The sequence below is a fragment of the Apostichopus japonicus genome, chromosome 19, assembly GCF_037975245.1.
Source record: "Apostichopus japonicus isolate 1M-3 chromosome 19, ASM3797524v1, whole genome shotgun sequence".
NCBI classification, from domain to species: domain Eukaryota; kingdom Metazoa; phylum Echinodermata; class Holothuroidea; order Aspidochirotida; family Stichopodidae; genus Apostichopus; species Apostichopus japonicus.
The window spans coordinates 18,362,264-18,384,489 of NC_092579.1; the positions used below are offsets into that span (position 1 = coordinate 18,362,264).

General features: G+C 36.5%; 1 protein-coding gene across 2 annotated transcripts in view; it reads left to right on the plus strand.

Moving 5' to 3' along the window:
- LOC139959355 (3-phosphoinositide-dependent protein kinase 1-like) overlaps positions 1-22,226 on the plus strand; it is a 42,619-nt gene that overhangs the window by 7,000 nt on the left and 13,393 nt on the right. Inside the window, exons 1-5 of one of the 2 annotated variants that reach the window (XM_071956863.1) lie at positions 6,790-7,753; positions 10,579-10,935; positions 14,578-14,620; positions 16,309-16,446; positions 19,624-19,768. In XM_071956863.1, coding sequence (XP_071812964.1) covers positions 7,697-7,753; positions 10,579-10,935; positions 14,578-14,620; positions 16,309-16,446; positions 19,624-19,768 — 740 coding nt within the window. In that variant the 5' untranslated portion in view covers positions 6,790-7,696. Of the gene's footprint in view, positions 1-6,789; positions 7,754-10,578; positions 10,936-14,577; positions 14,621-16,308; positions 16,447-19,623; positions 19,769-22,226 lie in introns of those variants that run through there. The other variant, XM_071956865.1, reaches the window with a different exon arrangement.

The window sequence follows — 22,226 nt, forward strand, 5'->3', positions numbered from 1 at the left end:
TCTCACGTGTATGCACATTGGATTGCCTAATATAACGTACATACTCGCGAACGTATATCCTACGATGCCCAGATGGTGTACTTGTATAGCGTTGCACATAATACACTCACACTCAAACCACAGTTCATAAACTGTTCTTCAAAATCGCTGAAATAAAATTCACGGATCAAATTAACAGTTAAAGGAAACTTGAAAAGTATTTGTTACACCGAAAGATGAAACTTGGCGGAATCGTTTTCAGAGCAGAATGTAGCACGGAGAAGCTAACTAAGGCTTCGCAGAACTGTCCGATTGTAAACGTTAGAGTAGCCTATACGCGCTAACATTCTTCGCGCTGGAGCTGGATAGCGCGATGTATAAACAACGAAGAGTGTGCTGTTAAAACTTATCTTGTGTTACAGAAAGAACACGAAACCACTGATCTACTACGTATATGGCGGCTTAAGGAGTTTTTTAAATCATATCTAATTTATAAAAAATTTCACCGGAAATTATGGAAGAAATTTATCGGAATTGTTGTCAGAGCAGAATGTAGCACTGAGAAGCTTAGGCTTCGCAGAACTGTCCGATTTTCAACGTTTGAGTATAGCCTACATGCGAACATTCTTCGCATTGGAGCTGGATAGCGCGATGTAAAGCCTAAACAACGAAGAGTCTGCTGTTAAAATTTACCTTGTGTTACACAAAGACCACGGAACCACCGATCTAGTACATGGCGGCTTAAGGAGTTTTTGAAAACATATCTAATTTCTAAGAAATTTCACCGGAAATTAAGGAAGAAATTTATCTGTATACAAACGCGGTTTTTGTTGTGATTACCGTATAGGTACTGTGCGGAGGGTGGGTTATGACGCAATCTGCTATGGCAGAGCTGACGTCACGTATTGTACTGTTCAAATCATATTTGAAATGTCTATCCTTAACGATTAAAAAATCGTTTCTCTGTCAAACGCAATATTAGCGTTCTCATACTTTGACAACATGTTTGGAAAATTATTTACTATTTTTTAAGGTAACTTCTTTGGGCCACCAGACAATCCTTTTAACAAAAGATATTTAGAAAGGTGTCTTGTCTTGGTCAGTGACAATCTACAGTAAGTTGATCAATAAATGAGTACATTGGGAAATAACAATTTCAACAGTGTTCAAACATAAAATATTCTTTCTTCAAATGTTTGCAATCTCCTGTTTGTGTGTGTGTATGTGTGTGTGTGCGTGTGTGTGTGTGTGTGTGTAGGTCAAAGGTAATACGAGGTCAATAGAAGACAAGGTCTGAATACCTTGTTAACTTTATGATAACTGGATGCACTCCAGACTTGATAGTTGATGGTCCATATTCGTGCAAACTTAACTTTTGCTATCAAAAAAACTTGAAATCTTAGACTGTGCACTGTCACTAAAGCCTGTTTTCTATTTTGGTTTATGGACACATTCCTGAAGACTTCTGTCTGATGTGAGGTTTTAGTATATTACAGCCTTTATATTCATATACATTCCATAATTTATAAACAGAAACTACTGTAACTGATCTTTAACTCTACTATGGTTTTTGGTGCTTTTGTGTAGTTAATCAATCACACAATCTTGAATATAATTTACTCTTTACCCACTCGAAAAGAGCCCAAGCCAAATTATGCGAAATTCCGACCTATCTCTGTCATTGTTTTGGTTATCAATATCACAACATAAATCAAGCACATACAGTATACTGTATTTATGTCATCATCATTGTCATAATCATTCATTAATTTCTGTACATACTTAAAGATATGCTGCCCAGGTGATACAGTACCAATAGTACAGTGCAGATATGTAATCACCATGCCTACTGTGATACCATTAAATGTCTCTCAGCAGAGTGAGCCGGTTTCGAAGGAAAAAAGGCTTTTCTTCGAAGGAACCCTTGAGTCCAGTTGAATCCATGACTGACTTATACTGAGACTAAGTGAGTCATCTAAGGTTCCATTTACATTTTTAACTTTTTATTACATACTGAGCCTAACTGAGGTAAAAGGCAGTTTGCTGCGCATGTCTCTGATGAAATGTTTTTTGGGATTGTTTTTGTACAACAACTAGCCCGGCTGCTATTCATTTCAAGTTTTGATTCTCTTTACCTTAAAAACAGGAAGATTGTTTCAGAATGTCGAGATTGAGTGTACGTAATGATGGAGGCTGTGTTGTAACTGTAAGGGGTCTCTTGCTGTTATTTATAGCTCCTTTCACTTTCAACCAACTCATTTCCACCATCTTGTCCCTATCCTGTCCTGTGACCTTGTTTTGTGACTTCATAAAACAAAAAAGAACAAGAAGAAGAAGGATGCCAAGTGGGATTAATTTACCGATCATGAAGAAAACATCCTGTAATGAAGAATTTTGTTCTGAAAACAACAGGATGTTAACTTGGGAGTTTTGTACACAAATTTCTTTCTGTACTTGAACAGACCAGCAACAATTGATATCTTTGTGAAATAAAATCTGTCTTAATAGTGGGGGGTTGGGGGGGTCTCTCTTTCATTTTATTCCAAGAAAATGGATGACCTTCACTTATTAGATATTTGCAGGTATATCACTATACAGTTGTTTTTTCCACCCAAGGATGTGATGAGCAAATTAATTCATGCAAACTGCTATTAAGAAAACTATTTGCTGTTTCTGAGAGGAGATATGTACAGTGTATCCTGTTTCAGTCTGTAAAACCGGTGATATGGCATAGTGCTGTGCTAGGATCTGAAACAGTTTACTCTCTCTTTGAAAGACTCGTAAAATCATTTTAAAGGGTGTGAAGACTCGCGCAAAAAGAAACGTCTAGTGCCGGTAATCTGACCTAGTTTCGAATGAGGTGTAACAGAAGTGTAAGACACCACCATCGATCCCCAGAAAATAGACATACATCTTGCTACCGTCGGTAATTACAGTATACACTAGTGAACAGTCAGTACATACAGCTGCGGTCAATACCCACAACACAGTGTACACACGATACAGCGATGGACACCTCAGGTCCAGCTAAACATAACAAGGTATCACGTTTCATTACTGCATTTTGTAGCACAAGAGAAAAACTTCACTTGCAAGCAATGGAAAGTTAACTTTTTCAGAGGGCGGCACGCTCTTTGGGGCGAGTCTTCAATGCCTTTAAGAAAAGACTTGATCAAGTCTTCTGTCATGTGTGTGAAGGAACATTAAAACCTATGATATCTCCCAAATACAGAATATAATTTTGCTTAGCTCTGTTTATGGAAGTTTTTCATGACAGTTGGATTCATCCCATATTGTAGACCAATTGCGATAGTTGGGTTTGTGTCTCCTTTTAAGAATTTGTTGCAATGTTTATCAGTTGTACAAGCGGCTTCATATGTTTGGCCGAGAGAAAAATTGAAGAAGAACCGTAGAGTGTGAATCTTATTTACGGACCGACTGATAATGATAAATTACATCATAATAACATAATAAAATTAAAATGGAAAGAAGCACAAGCAACAGGAAAGCTTTAGCATTAATTCAGGTGGAACTTTTATATCAAAGTTTGCTATACACATCCTTAACCTTACAGTAGATAAAATTATAAAGTTGCAATCGTTTAATTACACTCCCTATGCACTTGTTAAATTACAGAATTCTTGTAGCAATTTTTTTTTGAATATATATTTGGAAACTTCCAGGTTCTCGACTTGAAGCATGGAGAAAGTTACTTCTTTAAGTGGCCCCCTCACATTTACTGTTTAGTCAGTCTCTCAGATAATTCGTAGATCTGTTTGAGTTCTTGTTTTCTAGCTTTTCCACCTTTAAGACATGCAAACTCACTTGTTTTGGTAACCTCTCTATAACCTCTCTAGCATTCTACTAATGATGATGTCACAAAAAAAGACGGAATAAGATGCAAAAATAGAAAAACACTACTTCCCTCACAAATTTTGCTCCTTCTGAGGGAGTCTTGCATACAGCAGTATGGCCTAATGCTAGCAAATTATTTAGCAGAGTACCTTACTGTGATGAGTTTGGTCAATGAACGCCTTTTCCGTAAAGTTGCCATCTCGATGTTTTGCTTCCCTGGGAACTTTCATCTTGGCATGCAGCCAAAGTATGATCTCGCGCAGAGGCCTGGGCTTTTGCGGCATTTGTAACTTTAATACACGACGTTCGTACGTCTGCTCGGAGCATAATCGTGGTACACATAAACAAAGATCTGTTTACATTCATGTATGCTGGAGATGATTGTGAAATCGTATAGTCATCATGGTTATTTGAAATATGATAGATGAAATGGCAAGAATACTGGAGTTTGGCCGGGAGGCGGGGGGGGGGGGGAGTTCTGGAAGGTTATCTACGTCCCAAAAACATAGCATATTCAATACAAGATTTTTTAATGAATATTTCAGGTCTGCAAATCTTCCTGATCGTTTTTGGTGACTAGGAACGAGAATCATACATCTTTCAAAACTCTTGTTCTGAGGGGAAGTTATGTGATGTGTAGAATTAGAGGAGGGTTTCTTATCAGTTAGGATTCACATACTGCACATGGCAAATAATTGATGATGAAGGAAGGAAGGATGGAGCAGATAAGTTTTGAGTTAGTATCAAAGCATATTTGCTTTCCTGGCTCCAATTTTATCAGAGAAGAGTTGTTTACGCCAGACTGTTAAGTCTGATATTTCCTCTTCCCTCTCTTTCTCTCTCTGAAGAAGGAGAAGAAAGGAGGAAATAAATGCATCAACATCCATTTCCTGGTTGATACGTCATGAAGCTTGTTCACGCAGTTCTTCATAGTATATATATCAACAATATCAATTGTGTGTATCTTGGGTCAGTTTGTTGTACTGTACAGCTTTCTTTAAATGTGAATCTCTTACTGCTGCACATTGATTCTGTTACTATATATCCAATGGGGAATTTAGAACTGGACTCACTCATGTAGCTGGTGTACATCACTGAAATGTGTCCCCTCCCCTACCCATACCCCTGACCTCCCCCCCTATCTCAACCCCACAGAAGTTTATAAATATGCACATTTCACCATTTGTCATACAGCTAATTTGTTACTAGGTATTGTACAGTATACCCCCACCTGTCAGTCTTCATCAGGTCAAGGTTCGATATTGAGTCAAGGAATATTAAAAATATTGTCATATTACAGGGTTTGAACCCAAAACGAAGGTCACAATTTGCATTCATTAGTATGAATTCAACCTTTTCAAGCAAAGATTGAAGTTATATTTTCCTAAAAATTAAACCTCACCTAAAGAAGAATAGCACTATTTATAAGGAATCATTGTTTGTAATGAATTTAACTAGATTTCACCTAAATTGGATTTGATCATCTCATACTTTATCTTGGAATAGCATTTTGATGTTGGTAGAGTTTTCTTTATGGTGATTTATGCTCATTTTGATCCCTAAATCCCACATAAATTGAGTTCATTAGATGGGATAGTAGAGATCTTACATTTAAAACAAAGTAAAATTGAAAATTGTTATATTTCTCGTTTTCGCTTTGTTTTTTATGCAATATAAAAATGGCACTGGACAATGAAATATTGAGAACTGAATGGAATTAATAGTAAGTTAATTGCTTTGTAACCTTTTGTAATTTTTTTTTAAAAGAATACTTGGTCTGTGTCATATTTTGGTTAGAATAGTCAGTAGGGAACTTACTCAAGTAACACTTATCTATTAAATGCAAAAAGCTGTTCCAATTTCTTAAATTCCTTACCAGAGAAGCAGTATTACTTTCCATGTAAATACCACATAATTAAACACTGGCCAATAGCTGGCTGATAGATGTTACTTCCATCATTTTGTGAGAAAGAATTTAACCTACTATTTAGTTTCTGACAAGGCCCAATGTGGTGTTCTGAATACCATGTTTTTACAGAAGTAATGTTATCATGTACCCTTCTGTACTTGGAAGTCACTTAATTTTACATCATAAACTGCAGGCTAATAAAGTGTGGAAAATCTGTTCACTTGATAAAAAAAGAAAAAAAAGGGGGGGAAAAAAGAAGGAGAATAATAAAATAACCTTTGACATTTATTCCGTGTCAATGTTTGGTCTTGAGAAAGACATTAACTGTCTAGCCTGTACCTCCATCCACCCACTGATGAGAATACCAGGAGACGAAAAATCAACTCAAATCATCTTTTTTCCAACCAAAGAAGAAAGTGAGTGATCTGCACAATTTCTTCTTGAATGAGCTTACATCTTTCTGGAAAGTAAACAGGACTTGCAAAATTTGCTTTTTTTAGAATACTTAGAGATATTTAGGTGAACATCTTAAAATGTTGTTTACTTGCTTGTCCAATTTTCTCTTTCTCTCTCACTCTTACTCTCTCTTTTTTTTTTCTTTCTTTTTATTGATTTAGTTTTAAGAAATGGAAGTTGTTTTTCAGAGCATCTGCATAATCAATCATACTGAGGTTGTTTTCAACCTGAGCCTTGCTAACTCAATAATCCCATGCCCATACAGCTGTTGTTGCTCTGCACACAGACAATCATCAGCCTTTGAAAACAACCGTCACTGTGATTGGGCTAGTCCACTCTCAAGACGGGGGAAGGGATACTTTTATTCTTTGTTTGCCTATCTACTAATTTCTGCTCTGATCACTTTAAAATATCCTCATTGCCGTAGATAAGACAGATGTCAGTGGTCGTCACTTCCACAGAGAATAGAGACGTCTCCTTTTCTAAGGTACGGTGAGGTTTTTTTGTAGAGTAAAAAAAATTCACTGAATTAGATAAAATGGTTGAATCCAAGCAGTGCTATTCCTGAGTTGTTTGTGACCTTGCTATTGCAATACAACACTGGGAGACTTGACATGACCCTTTTGGGTAAAGGACACTCAAGCCCTGGAATTTGTTTACTGTTGTTTTTCTCTGTTATTTCATTTGTGGTCTGTGATGATGACGAAGTCTGTGTGGCTGGCCAGTGGTGTGATTCAGCTGTTTCAATTTCCAATTGCTTTGGTATTGATGTAACTTGGGTTTCGTGTACCAGAGAGAGAGAGAGAGATATATAGCAAGGAGTAACCCTGGTCTTGCAAATTAACTAGAACAATTTAATCTTGGTTCTTAATGCAACCAACCCATTTCTCAATTATAGTATCGACGACGACTTGGCCATCCTTGGCTCTACCACCGAAGCAGGCCACGGGGAAGAGTTTTGCTTGTGCTGTTGTTTACAACTGCTTTGACGTAATTGATTTTTTAGTCATAGAAAGAGACAAACAGGAAATGTTTATAGCAGGGAACAGAGGGAAGGTTCCTTTTGGCATCTGATACATGATTTTATTGGAGACAGTTAGTCTGTAGCGATTGTGATGAAGGAAGCAATGAATGTATGTCTTTGACATTTCCAGCGGTTTAATGGATCTTTATTCCACGATTTATCAGCTCTAGAAATCCATCATGAATGTCCTTCTTATCTTGTTGACCCTCTTCTGAATTTAACCCCTCTCATCAAAAAATAAAATAGAGAGAGGACAAAAAAAAAAGGAACAGATTTCCTTGGAAGCTTTACGCAGTTCATATTGTTTTTAGCAGACGTTTATTTGTCTGACGGACGAGCGGTTCAATTTTTGTTTCATCTTGAATCGTAAAGTTGCTTGCATTGTTTGTGTTTGGGCATTGTTTTAAAGTGTGTTTAATTAGTAACCTGGAGAGTCAACGTTTTTGTTTAATTACTTGCAATTTACCCCAGAAATGAGGACTAACATGTTGTCAACAGTGTGCTTCAAAAGGTGGAGCTTCCGGAAAAAGGTTTGCAAAAATCACTTTTTGTTTTTTTTCCCCCTGATATTTCAGTGTTTATTGGATTAAGCTCGTTTGGTTATTGTGTTATTAATTGTTTGTTCCATTCCTTGGCAGTGGTTGTGATAAAAGAAGTAAAACCAGAAAAAAATCTTGTAAGGTTTCCTACCCTTTAAGTTGTTTTTGTGTTTGTATTGTATTTGTACATAGTACACGATTTGTTGAATCATGTGAATTTCCTTACTTAGTACTGGAAAAATTTTCCGCAAAAATTCATGCTTGACTTTAAGTTGACTAGTTAAGAGATGAATTTATGAATTTCAGATCTAGATTATCCCATCTGTGGATTAAAGAGGTCTGGTTGATCCACGTTTTGTTGTACAGTTTTTTTGTGTCAGTTCTTTGTGTACCGTATGTTACATTATTACATGATGTACTGAGCATTTATGTACAGTATCACATGTGTATGTAGGTTGCTCAATTTCTTTGAGTCGATCCAACCTCTGTTTCTGACATACGTATGCAAATTTATGTATGCACAGTATGTGTACATATCTAACGCTTGCCAAAATTTGTTTATTTGGCAAAGTTTGTTTATTGTACGCATGTACAGAAAAGCGTATACCGTAAGGAAGTGTTTTACCATGTCAGCAATCCCAACACTGTTTACTCTACCTGCAGTAATTTTACCTTCCACATGTATGTAGATAAACACTTACTTAATTATAAATAGTCCCCAAGATATAGTGAATCTTACGTTACAGTATCACATGAAAATTGTAGCAAAATGTTTTCACATTGTAATAAGAGGCCCCAGAGAAAGTTGTTGAGTTTGGTCTAGAGGGCACTCGTACTGTAATTTAAGAATCACCAACGCAGCTTCACAAAATCAAAACAACTGCTGAAAGGTCTCCTCCTGGTAGCTGAGTACATTATTTAACAGAGAGCTATTTATGCAAAGTTCTATATATATACGACATATTCTGGGCAGGTTACCAACGTTTCAGTCGATTCAAAAAGCCGTTCCTTCTTACTATTGGTCTGTAGAAATACATACTGTACATCCAAGTGGAGGTTCCAAGAACATTTATGGTCATTTTGAATTTTTAACTTCAATATGATTAAATAATTTCAATTCCATGGCAGCTTAATCAGTCTTTTGTCCTGTTATGTTTCTCTGTTTAAATCATGCTTTTCCCTGACATGTTCAGACTGCAAAGATGGCTAATGTGTTGAACACCACTTATGGTTTCTAAAGGGATGATGAAAAGAAAAGTATGCCATGCAGGATAGCTTTAATACCTACTTGTGGGTGTGTTAACCTATGATGATCTTGGTGTTTTCTCATGTTACAAAACAAGTGGAAGACATTCCAAAACTGAAATATTTGAGAGTTTGCTTTCTTTTCTGATAATTCTAGATAAATCTAGATAATTTGGAAAGCAACTCCAAAGGTTTCTAAGGAAACCAAACACGAAAAAGAAAAAAAATAACAACAGTATAATTGCTGGGTTCTGTCGGTGAGCAACAATGGGTTGAAACTGTATTGATACGCAAACCTAAAGTATTGCAATTTTAAATACACACTGTGAAATACGACTAAAGGAGATGATAAAAAATTGTTTCTTGTGTTTTCTCACCAGCAGGATGCATTGCAGCATTTGATCATCAAGTTGTTATCCTTCTTCCCCTCTCATCACCTCCCCTCCCCTCTCATCCCCTCCCCTCATTCCCTCCTCTCTTTCTTCCCCTTCCAACGCCAATGAAAAAAGATGATAAGCATTTTTCACAGGAAGATGACAAAGTTCAAACCTGTTACTTTATCCTTGTGTCATCCTACAATATTATTTTTGGTTACCACCAGGGTCAAAGGAGCATTCATGCCATATATTGTAAAGTAACTGTGGTTTGATAAGGCAGATACAGTACTATATACACAGCAGAATTTGGGTCAAAGTTTAACCCTGTTTGGTTATTGTAGGAATCTTCCAGAATACTGTTCAACTATATGACAACAGGTACTCTGATGATTATAATAATAATAAATAATAATCACAAATAATAATAATAAATAATAACAAATAATAATAAAAATAATAACAAATAATAATAGAATCAATTTATATAGCGCCAAATCAGAAACAAGAAGTAGCTGCTCTAGGCACTTAACAAAACAATTTAATCGCAATCAAAACAACATGCACAAAGAAATGAGTCTTTAGCTACTGTAACTGTATAGCTTGAAGTAAATTTTGTTAAATTGGACAGTGGTCAATCTAATGGTTATCTTACTGTATGTTACTGTACTGTACATACAGACTTTCATACTCTTCTGTAGTACTGTACTGTGTTGCTGTATGGTCAAATGTCCAACCTAACATATATGGGAATAATACAGTACACATAGTACATTATAACAAGAAATGCATCATGGTTGGTTTGCTACTGTATATCAATTACCTGGATTTTTAAGTGAAGGGTGAGGCAAAATAAAAACAAAAAGAAAGAAATGGGGGTGGGGGGGCGGGGTGGTTCATTAATTGCCACTATGCAGCAAGGTCTGGTTTTTTAGGTACAGTGCAGTTACTGTACCTCTTTGACTTGCAATAATGCCTTCGGACTCGTCATTCCTCCCCCCCCCCCCTGCCTCGAGTCAAGTTTAAATTGCAATATCTGGTAAATCTTCATTGAAACTTCCAATATATATAGGGATACTGGTTCCATTAGAAACAGGAAAAAAAAAGAAAAAAAACATGGATTAGTACATGTATGTATATAAAACATTTTGTTTTTAAAATTATGATTTTGTTTGTCATTTCTGAATGTTTTTGCAGTCAAAGGATGCTCAGGCAGGCAGTGGTCATCCTTCCAGTAAGAAACCAGTCACAGTCTTATCATCTCTGAAACAGCAACAGATAGGGTTCCATCCGCCAGAGAACAGTTTAGACAAAAGGATCCCTGACCCAGGGGAGGAGAGAGTCATGGCTGTCCCTCAGCCCACAAAATCAGTCCCTGTGAAATCAGGGTCCAGTCCAGACATAGACAGCAATAGACTACAGAGTAATTCAATTCAAAACGACAGTCCGCACGTATATAGCCCGCCCCGGGGCCCTCAGCAAACTATCATTAAGAAAAAGCAGAGAAGCGATTTCAGATTCGGTAAACTTCTCGGAGAAGGCTCCTACTCAGAGGTAAGTGAGATTGTTTGATAACCATCGGCATTATCTGCCCAGGGTACTAATTTTGTTTTGTAAAAAAACAGTCAGGCTCAATGAATATGGGTTACCATACTGTACGTCCAGATTTATTTCCTTGGACTCTGTCCTCTTTTCCATATCTTATGGGAACGTCCGGTTAAGATGGGCAAGTTGTCGCCAATTCGAGCATTGTCAGGCTAATTGTTAAGTAGTAACGGTATTGTAAAGTACTGCAACCCTCTGATTTCAATCAGATCTATTGCATTTTAACATCATTTTCATGCCCATTACCATACCTGTGAATGTTAAATCTTTGCCCAAAAGGGAAGGGAAACCCCTCGACTTAAAGTTCAAAACACACATTTTATTTGCTCAAATGGTCTGGGAAAAATTTTAAAGTTTAAAACCCTTCCTGGAAATCATTCTTACTGTAAGGTACTGTACATAGGGCTAGCTATCTGCAGCAATATTATAGTGCTGTCTTTAAACATGCTTAAGACTCCATTGGGAAGCAAACACACACAGATGGCGACCTTTCAACAAGCAAGGGTGTTGTTGTAAATTGCCCTTTTGAACCTTTCTGAATATCAAGGATGTTTTGTCAGTTTCCCTACAATATGTTTATCAATGTCCTGTTTGTTTATCTTCAGTCAGACATAAATCTCTAAATTGTTGTCATCAATAGTTTCATTAATATCGTCTCTAATTACTGCAAAGTGAAAGTAACCTGGGCTGAATTTATGACACTGTACCTCCCAAGTTGTTGATGGCAGAAATTGAAGGTGATCACTCGAGAAAACAAATTTTTACCCACAACCCCACTTATTTAGTCCAGAAATTTGCTGTGTTGAAAAGATTGACATTACATAGGATTTACAGTCTGTGCGTGTGTTTCCCAGTTGGAGATTATAAACTTGCACAAACAAACATTGAGGGAAAATACAGTATATAAATGTAATTTCCTTTAAGTTCCTCAAGTTCAAGAAGGGCTTTCCATTTAATATATTAAGCTATATAGTTAATTTATTTTATAACTATTAAGAATAGATGCTGATACTGTACAAGTGTACATAGGACCAATTAATTGTAAAAAAAAATAAATACATAAAAGAACAACATAACTCACTGCATAGAAACGTTCCATAGGAAATGAAACTGAACTACGTAGCTGAATGAGGGGGCAGCTTTCATTATTCATGTGCTATTAACTTATTTATGCTTTGATAAGATACATTAATGCGCATGTATGCATTACAGTGCATTCATTCATTTCACCATCAGTACAGTTTATATTATTCATGTACAGTACGGTACAACACAACATGCAGCAATCTATCCTCAGGAAATACTGTAATGATCATGCTCTGTACATGCTACTGTATGTACAGTACTGTACAATATATACAATTCTCGGACTTCCCTGAAAAGCTCTCTGTGGATCCCCTCAAACATTATGAAAACATCTAAACCGAAAAACCAAATCTCCAAAGGGCAGATTGACACACATCAGTGACATTTTTCTCATATTTCACAATTTCTGGGAAATATTTGTTTTGAAGTCCAAAACATGAAGAGTGCATAGTTGAATGAGAGGAGTGTTGGCTGGCTGGCTGGCAAGGTGGGAAGACAGAAAGTAGAGCTGTTTACTACTTTACTTGTCTCGCAATTGCCAATTTTGAACAGAATAAAGTGTCTTTGATGACTCATGAGAGTGTGCTGAAGTACATTTGGCACAAGTTTACCAAAAAGTGCTTCACTAACATGTCCTCCTACTGTACAGTGGTACTGTACAGTATATTCACAGCGCGTACTCCCTCACCTCATATAACCTACTGTATGCATTACCGTATTAACCTCGCTCTAGCATCTGGCAATTGTCTGTATGTGAGTGTGGCCATCTCCCTTCCGTAATTGTATCCATTGCTTCAAAGAGTGTAGTTGCTGTTAATAGTGATATACAACTTTATGTAGATTTTAAGTTTACAGTATAGTATTTCTGAGTGACCTGTGCAGGCTGTGCTGGACCTTTTTCTATTCCAAAACAGAATAAACTTGTTTACAACAACCTGATGGATTGCTATTCAGGAAATGGGAAAACTATAGGAAATGAGGAAGTTATCTCTCTCTAAGGGAGAGAGAGAGAAAAACAATGGATCGATTAATAATAATAATAATATGTGCGTGGGCGTGGGCAATGCAAAAATACTGTACATGTTACGTCATGTGCTGGAGTTGTATACGACCATAAAACTAAAATAGGGGGAAACCCATCCTCCTAATACACCTACTCCTCACCCCCTCCTCCTCTCCCAAATAAAAACAAAACAATAAACAGTATGTTTACATGGTAACTATGAATTGAAAGGTTTAGAGTTTCGGTTTAATAGAATGCTGTGTGTTTACATTAATGTTATTGCAATCTCTGAAGTCACTGTGCAGGTATCTACGGTACCCACTGTACAATAATACATGTGTGTGGGTGGGAGAGTATGTAATGCACATCCACCTATTATATATATTATAATTAGTATTATATATAAGTATTATATAATTATTAAGTATTATATATAGTATTATATAATTATGAATGTTGTCTTTTTGTACAGTACATATGTACATTTAGCAATTTAGCGAGATACAGTTTCATCCGAGTTATTTAATGATTCGTTTGTGGATCGGTGGGGATGAAGAGCTGTGGGTATTTATTATTACTACTCCCTGTAGATGTACAGGACACCCATGTGGGGTATTGATAAGAGGTTGATTTACAGTACATCAACTGATTATATTATGTATGACGTTATCTCAGTACTGTATACATACAGCTGTACTGTTTGTATACACGTACAGTACAGTACAGTATGCTGTGCACACAGGTGTGGGATCAGTATGTCATAACATACAATGCCGTACCTCCCGACTAGAGTACGTAACCACAATACATACGTAAAGCAACTCTATATATTGAGTAAAATTTAAAAAAATATATATATATTATTTTAAATATTTTTAACATAAAAACAATCAACTGAAAAAACATTGGTTTGTCAGCTTGGCTAGACTGGGCTAATACTAGCCCTGCTTCATGTCATTTAATTCAGATAACTGTTTCATGTAAAAATGTTGCGCTTTACCGTGTACGCTCTGTATGCTGAATTTAGCTATTACACAATTCATGTCAATAAAACTGTTTCCTGAAAAACGACGACTCATGCCGTATGGTGCTGCAGCTATGCAGCACAGAAAATTATGTTTATTACTTCAATTCCCCCAAAGATGCGAAACATGTTTTGCTGTTTATGGATGTTTTTCTGAGGTTGCATGGTGGCAAGTTTTGTTTTTCTGACATTGGTGGAGGGAGGTTAGGCCATTAAACAGAGGAAGTAATCGTTTGTCTGTGATTAGTCTGTCTGTCCTTATAGCTTTAATATCATTACAGGATCAGAGGGAATGGCATTAAACTTCCTTAGAATCGCTATGTCAGGTATCCAAGTGATTATCTCTCTAAGCTCTTTCAAGCAGTCACTATCACCCCCCCCCTCCCCCCACCCTTATTTTTTTTTCAGTTTTCATGTTTTGTTTGGATTTTTTTTCTAAATTTGTTTTATTTGTTTTTTCTTTCTCTCTCTGTTGCAGGTGATGTTAGCTACAGAAATACACACAGGAAAGCAATTTGCAAGTAAGTACGATGACTAGATGGTTTTTAATAATCATATTAAAATCACTCTTTACTAGTGTTTAGTCTGCTGGGGTACTAATTGTAGGTGATATCCATATATGCTGTTGTTATTGTAGGTAATCATTCTTTGGGGGGGGGGGCGGGGAGAACCTGTTCGCATTGCGATGATTACTTTGGTATCTTTGGGACTATGGAATGCCATAAGAATGTAAATGTACACATTGCCACATAATTACTAAGAGTGAAGTCATTATGGTGCAGTAAAAACTGCATAATAAAAAAAAAATCATTTTTTGTCCGAAATTGCGACCTTTCTGTGTCAGCTGACCGACTGCCCAATAAAAATTCAAGCTTTGGTCATTATGCTGCATATGTGACACAAAATTTACAACTGTAGAAGGAGTAAAAGCTGCATAAAAAGTTACTAAATAATGTCCATTTTGGAAGTCTGGTAGATTTGGCATTGAGACAGAAAGTAAGGTAATCTTACAGCTGTGAAGAAATTGATATGTTTTACAGAGACCTTGTGTGTGAAGATAAAAATTACAGTTTTATTAGCTTTATCTGAGCACAGAGGCTTGTTGCCATGGACAAAAGTTTACCACTGACAACTTTCCTGAATAGCAATAAACAAATTTATAACCAATTGTGATGGGTTTTGATTGCACCACGGCTAAATGGCAGGTTACCCAACAAGTTTGTTTTGGGATGACCACAACATGGGTTATACCCATAAGTACAACCCCTGATTAGGTTATTTCCATTAAAACCCTTGATTGGGTTAAACCCATAAGTACAACCCCTGATTAGGTTATTTCCATAAGTACAACCCTTGATTGGATTATTCCCATAAGTACAACCCCAGATTAGGTTATTCTCATAAGTTCAACCCCTGATTAGGTTATACCCATAAGAGCAACCCTTGATTAGGTTATGCCCATAAGTACAACCCCTGATAAGGTTATTCGCATAAGTACAACCCTTGATTGGGTTATTCCCATAAGTACAATCCCTGATTAGGTTATTTCCATAAGTACAACCACTGATTAGAAATTTCCATTAGTACAATCCTTGATTAGGTTTTACCCATAAGTACAACCCTTGATTAGGTTTTATCCATAAGTACAACCCCTGATTAGATTATTTTCATAAGTACAACCCAGTCTGGTACAACCCCTGGTTAGGTTATTCCCATAAGTACAACCCCTGGTTAGGTTATTCCCATAAGTACAACACTTGATTAGGTTTTACCCATAAGTACAACCTGTCTTAAATCATCTGCTGCAAGTGAAGCATGGCACGAGCATGAAAAATGAACTAATAAATGCTATGATCTATGCTATGATCAAATAAATGCTATGATCTAATAAAATAAATTAGCCTGGGATAATAATTCCAACGGAGAGTTATTAAAAAGGAAGACCTTAGGATATTAAGCATGCAGAACAAACCCTGGGGAAAGGGGTAAGGCCAACAGGAAAAGGGGTTGGGTAGGGGGGGTGAGGAAAAGGCCAACAGGAAAAGGGGTGGGAAGGGGGTAGGAAGGGAGAGGCTGACAGGACAGGTGGAGAGGAGAGGAGGAAGGTTTGTAGTACTTTAAAATTCTGTCATGAATGCTCTTATACTGGACTGCATGTAGTTGTTATTCAGACCTTGTGATATCTTTTTGTTTCTCTTTTCCCTTTCAGTAAAAATTCTAGAAAAAAGACACATAATAAGAGAAAAGAAAGACAAGTATGTGATGCGGGAGAGGGAAGTGCTCAGTAAACTCGATCATCCGTTCTTCGTTCGACTAGCCTTCACCTTTCAAGACAGCGAAAAGCTATGTATCCTTTTACAAATGTCTTTAAAATGGTGTCATCCAATCATGTGACCATGTCAAGATAGGTGTGCGAAGGAGTTTGTCAGTGTCCGGTAACTTGACATGTTTCCATGCGTTGTTCCTGGTTTTTGTTTTTCGTGACAATTGTTCAACCGGGCAAAGCAAGGAGAGTTTTTCCAGAGACCCCAGGATTCAAAACTTTTCTCAGACAAATATGTGAATCTGACTGGATTTTTTTTTACGGTCACATATTAAAGTATCTCCCAAACAAAGTGTCAAACTTGATGTATTGATGTAAAGTAATTTCACTCTTTCAGTTTATACTCCTATCTGATTTCAGATGAAAGATTTGCTCAGTCTGCAGAGTGTAAGAGGCACCACAAATTAAATATCAATATTGACATATAATAAGTTATGGACGTATTAACAATGTTCAGACAAACGTGCAGTATGATTGCATCTTAAAAATGGCATCTTCTGAAAGAAAAGAAAAGAGATGTAAAAGCCTGCCTCGGGACTTATGTACATAAATGCCACCATTTTCATTCCGATCTTTCTATTTTTACTCAATCATATTCTGCTCAGCTGTTTTTGCACAATTAAAAAAAAAACTGCAGGGAATGGATGGGGGGCGGGGGGCAGGAGGAGGGTAAGAAGCACCACTGCATTAATTAACAGCAATACTTTTAGATACTCTAATTAACGTTGTTGTTTTACTGTTTGTTTATCCTACCATACACACACCCACTCTTCCCACTCCATGTAGTAGAACATGTGATTAATGAGTCATCTGTTTTGTTGTAACTAAGTTGAAATTACCTTAGAGACCTCACTAGTGGGGTGAGTCATCTTGTGATCATAGGCCACACCAGTTATGCTTCATTTCCTGTAAACAAATATTTAAAAGCTTCCCTTGCAGAATAAACTGGGTGGCAATAGTAGTCAGAGAGTCCTTGGCTGTCCTCAGCACTGGAAAAAAAAAGATGGTTTGGATTGCTCTGTACTTACTCATGATACAGGTAGCCTAGCTTCTAGTTTAATATTGTGGGCATAAGGTACCGTACAGTATAAAGCTACATACATGAATTGTAATGTACAGTAGTAATAAAGTGTTAATAGTATATAAATAGTGTTAACCGAACAAGAACAATAGCTTTGAAGGTGAAACCAAGGAGAATTCTTGTTTTTAAATATTTTTATGAGTTTTTTTTGGTTGGAAGGGTTGGGGGGGTTGGGGGTTAGGAAGATGTTGGGTGGGTTCTTTAGTTGTCAATACTTGATCAGTTTTAGCTTCTGTGGATAGAAAACCATTTGGGGAATCTTCATGTTGATGGCTTGTTTGATTGCTTGGTAAAAACACGGAAGTAAAACAGTATTTTCATGTCAAAAGTCTGGCAAAGCTTACAGTATGTAGATACATAATTGAAATGATATTCAGGTTTTTGAGTTTAATTAATATTCATGAGAGCATCACAATGTACCCTCAGCTTGTTTTGTAGAAATGAAAGTCAACTACACGAAGGTTGACAATTCGCAATCTAGCAGTTTCTAGTTTATTCTCTGATGTTAAAAGGAATGTTACAATCAGTTGAGGGTTACATGTCCTAGCCATTGTAGTCACATGAGAGGAGCTTCAGCAAGAGCAGCTTCAGTGAATTGCTGAAAAGTTTGAATATCAGTAACCAATATTTAAATTTCTATCATGTTTGGAGGCAATCCCGAAATGGCCTTAAAAGATTTTCCAAAAGACTGATGCCCGAGCAAATTTACAGTTCTAAGCTGCATCTGCTTGAATTTTTGGACAGCACAAGGTGTAGTCAAAGTTATTTTTCTAGCCCACCAATCACCCCCTCCCCCTCCCCACCCCCAGTTCAATGTAAGCATTGAGATGTCTTTAGCACTTACAGTATGCCACGATTCTTAAGAATGGGAAATACATTTTTCATACAATAGCCTGTCTTGTGAAAGAAGTGAGTTTAAAGTCATATCAAAGTCTCTCGACAGTAAATTCTTTGCTGTTTTTGATATGAAAAGTCCTTGCCTGATATAACTATGTATTAACCTTGTATTTAATCTGTAATCATGCAGAATCCAAAAGTTGCTTTGTAACGCTTGCGTTTCTGTGGCCGCTGGATTAAAAACATTTCTCGGAAATCTATTAGTGCACTGGTGCATGGCATGCATTTAATTAAGATTTCAGACATCGGTAGAGAGACTTCCACTCTTGAAGTCAGATGAAGTAGTGTTTCAGAGCACTGGTAGTAAATCTTAATATCGTAGTCTGTTTGTCACTGTTCATGATCAGTCTGAAGTACGTCCTAATATACTGTGTCATATGAGTACTGTATGTACTGTTCGTCGTCTTCAAACAAAGCCATGATTAATTAAGTACCTCTGAAAACTCCATTAGTTGGCATTTTGGGGCTTGTTAAGTAAGTCATTGTACTTGATACAGTACAACAGCGGCGCTCTTGTGATTTTCTTGGAAGTGTGGGAGTCATTTTGTTCTCAGAGGTGTGAATGGTTGAATTCCACAGTATCCAACAGTTTCTATTTTTTAAATACTTTTTTCTCCCTCCTAAATTGTATGATGTATCAACATTTAATACCAAGTACATTATAACAAATAAGTTTTTAACCTTGCAGCTGTACTTTAACCTGTATTATACAATATACTGTAGATGGACAGTACTATTGTAATACAGGATGGAGAGGAACAGTTCACACGGTCAGTAGTAATGTCCGATACACATTGTTAACACTTTGTTGCATTAAATGATACATTAATATTCAATGGTTCAGAGTACAAGGCATACAGAGGCATCTTTGTGTCTTTTGGAACTTACATAGTACCTATTCGGATGATTTTTCTTGCATTAGGGTAAACATGGGATGGGGGAGGGGGGGAGGGGGGGAATGAGCTGCCCTGTGCATCTCAAAAACATTTGTAAAGTGTATGCAGTTAAACTCCTTGTGTATATGGAGATGTAGAAAGTATTCTAACTGCGATGGTTTGGTTTGGTTTGTATGTATAATACACACATTCTCAGAGTACATATATGTGTGTATAATATACATTGCAGAGATCTTGGATGGAACAAATTTTTACGGTCATTTCACTCGAGATTTTTATCTCGACTATGATGTTTTTGTTTTTTCCTTTACTAAACCTTTTTCCCAGATTTTGGTTTGAGTTTAGCTAAACGCGGTGAACTGTTACCCTATATTCAAAAATTTGGTTCATTCGACGAGGCAGCTTCCAGATTTTATGCGGCCGAAATAATTCTGGCTTTAGAACACCTTCATCATCTCGGAATTATACACAGGTAAGAAAAAAATGGTTGTGCACCTCCACGAAGGGTGGATGGACCTTAATTAATTAATCTGATTAATTATATACAGAACACTGTTTCAAGCTCCTGTTATTTTCATATCTTCTCCTATTAAAGGGACATTCTGTTGGCTGGCAATGTTTTTTTATTTGTTTATTTATTTGTTTTATCACAAAAAAATATTAAAAAAATAAATACAATGTGACAAAGTACAGTGTGATACTAATATGTACAAGAAAACTATTCCAAACTGTGACTTTCAAAACCGTATCTTGATATCTTATCCTTTACTCGAGACACCACTGTATTTTGATTGCATGGATCTATTTTGGATGTCTAATCATACGATTCTTCCCAACAATGGCTCACCGTGGGTGCTCTGTGATGTCATAATGGCAAATGTTGTTCAAAGGAGTAACTTTCCTATCAACTTTTTGTTTTTGTTGATCTATCCTTGAAACCCGATAATATTTTTAATGTTTGCGTAGCTGTCACTGTTTGTCTGTTTGAATGATACTTTTTCGTGGAAATACAAGTTTTCCTCTGCGAATAAATGAGTTGATTATTATCCCGCAATAAACAAACAAACAATGATGACATTATTGCATTCTGTTGTTGCCAGGTGCATTCACAAATAACCACCTTCTTTGAACAGGAAAAAAAAGCATATCTTTTGCCATACAAAATGCTGTAATGGTGTGGTTTTTGACCTAGAAAAACAGAAAATTACCAGTACTTTTCATTAGGTAATCAACTGTGGCAACCGGAAATCCCTGTAATACAGAAATACAGTATCCTTTAAACAGACTTGGTTGAAATTCCAATATCTTGTTTATTTCTGCCGAGTTTATTAGAAGCAAATTTGTATTTCTAGGTTTTCAAGTTTTGTGAATTATAGTTTTATTTCATTTAGAACTTTGCCTTCCTTTTATTGTGAGATTTAGTTTCAGTAGTGCTAATAGAATGTACACTGTACAGTATACAGTACATTATCCGAGCAACAAGTACGATAAAGTGAACAGTTGTAAACAAGTACGATGACGTGAACACTTGTTAACGACTACAATTACGTGAACACTTGTTAGCAAGTTTGATTAAGTATACAGTTGAAAACAAGTTCAGAATAGTTTTGCCCTTTTTTTTTTTTAACTTCCTGCCTCAAATATGTATCAAAGACCTTGTGGAATAACTTATATATGAGCAGTCATTTTCTGAACTCAAGCAGAAAGGAAGCTTGGACAAAGAGTCAATTCGGAACAAAGACCTCACAAATTGTTATTTTTTCTTTTCCAATTTTTTTTCTTGGGGGAAAATTTCTGTCTTTATTATCGGCGAAATAGCTTTGTTTACGAGACGGATTGTCTACCCAACTAGGAACTAATGATGAAAACCTAGAAATACCACAGGCTGAGGTTTCTTCAGGATCAAATGTTTTCATGATATTGTACGTTATAGAAACTGTAGTTTTAACCACAAACAAAACAAAACTGAGGTTGGTTGTTATGTTTTTTGTAAGTTCAATCTAAGTACCTTTTCATTAAGTTAAAGAGTTTTGACAAAAACGTAAACAGTTTGAGGTAGCTTGCTTTGAACAATGCATTTTAGTTCAAGTAAATGTCCTTCAGTTTGACTAGAGTGAGAGTAAGCTATATTTTCAGTTCATCGTGAGGGAATTAATGATAATAGTTGCTAACTAGTCACAAACTCTAATTGTGACCTTACAAAGCTCTGTAGGGGACAAGATAAAAATGTTTTTTCATTGCATTCGTACGTAATAATACTACGTACGTATGCATTAATTATCACATAGGTACGTAATAATACTACGTAGGTACGAATGTATGTGATATGCATTACGTACATACGTACGCGATATGTATTAAGTAATTATGTGAAAATACTACGTATGTGCGTACGTAGTATCATTATGTACGTACGTACGTAATAAATTTATTTTTCCAATATTTTTAAAATTTGACCATGTCCTCTCTAGAGCTTCATATAGTATTCCTAATGTTTCCTGTTTTCTGCCATTTTTGTTTCCATATTTTATATTTGACCATGTCCTCTCTAGAGCTTCATACTGTATGAGCCTACTGTCAGTATTCCTAATGTTACCTGTTTCGACTTCCAGTATTGTTTTCTTGTGGCTCACTGTAGCCTGGTTTGTACTGCTGTGGGGTCATGGGTAGTGTGGGGATGGGGTGAAGGGGTCTTACGTGCCATCAGCATGTTTTTCTGTCAGTCCTCTTGGTTGTGTTTGTCCGTATTTCTTGTTCTCTGGGGACTTCTTTAGTCTTCTTAAACTTTGCGAGCAATCACTGGTCAATTATTTACTAGTAGCTACAGCTACTGTTTGACCTACTCTATAATATATATACAATTTATTTTATTTATCATATCTCCTCCGTCATTAGTGACGTTATTTCTTTCTCTTATACGATTGATTTAT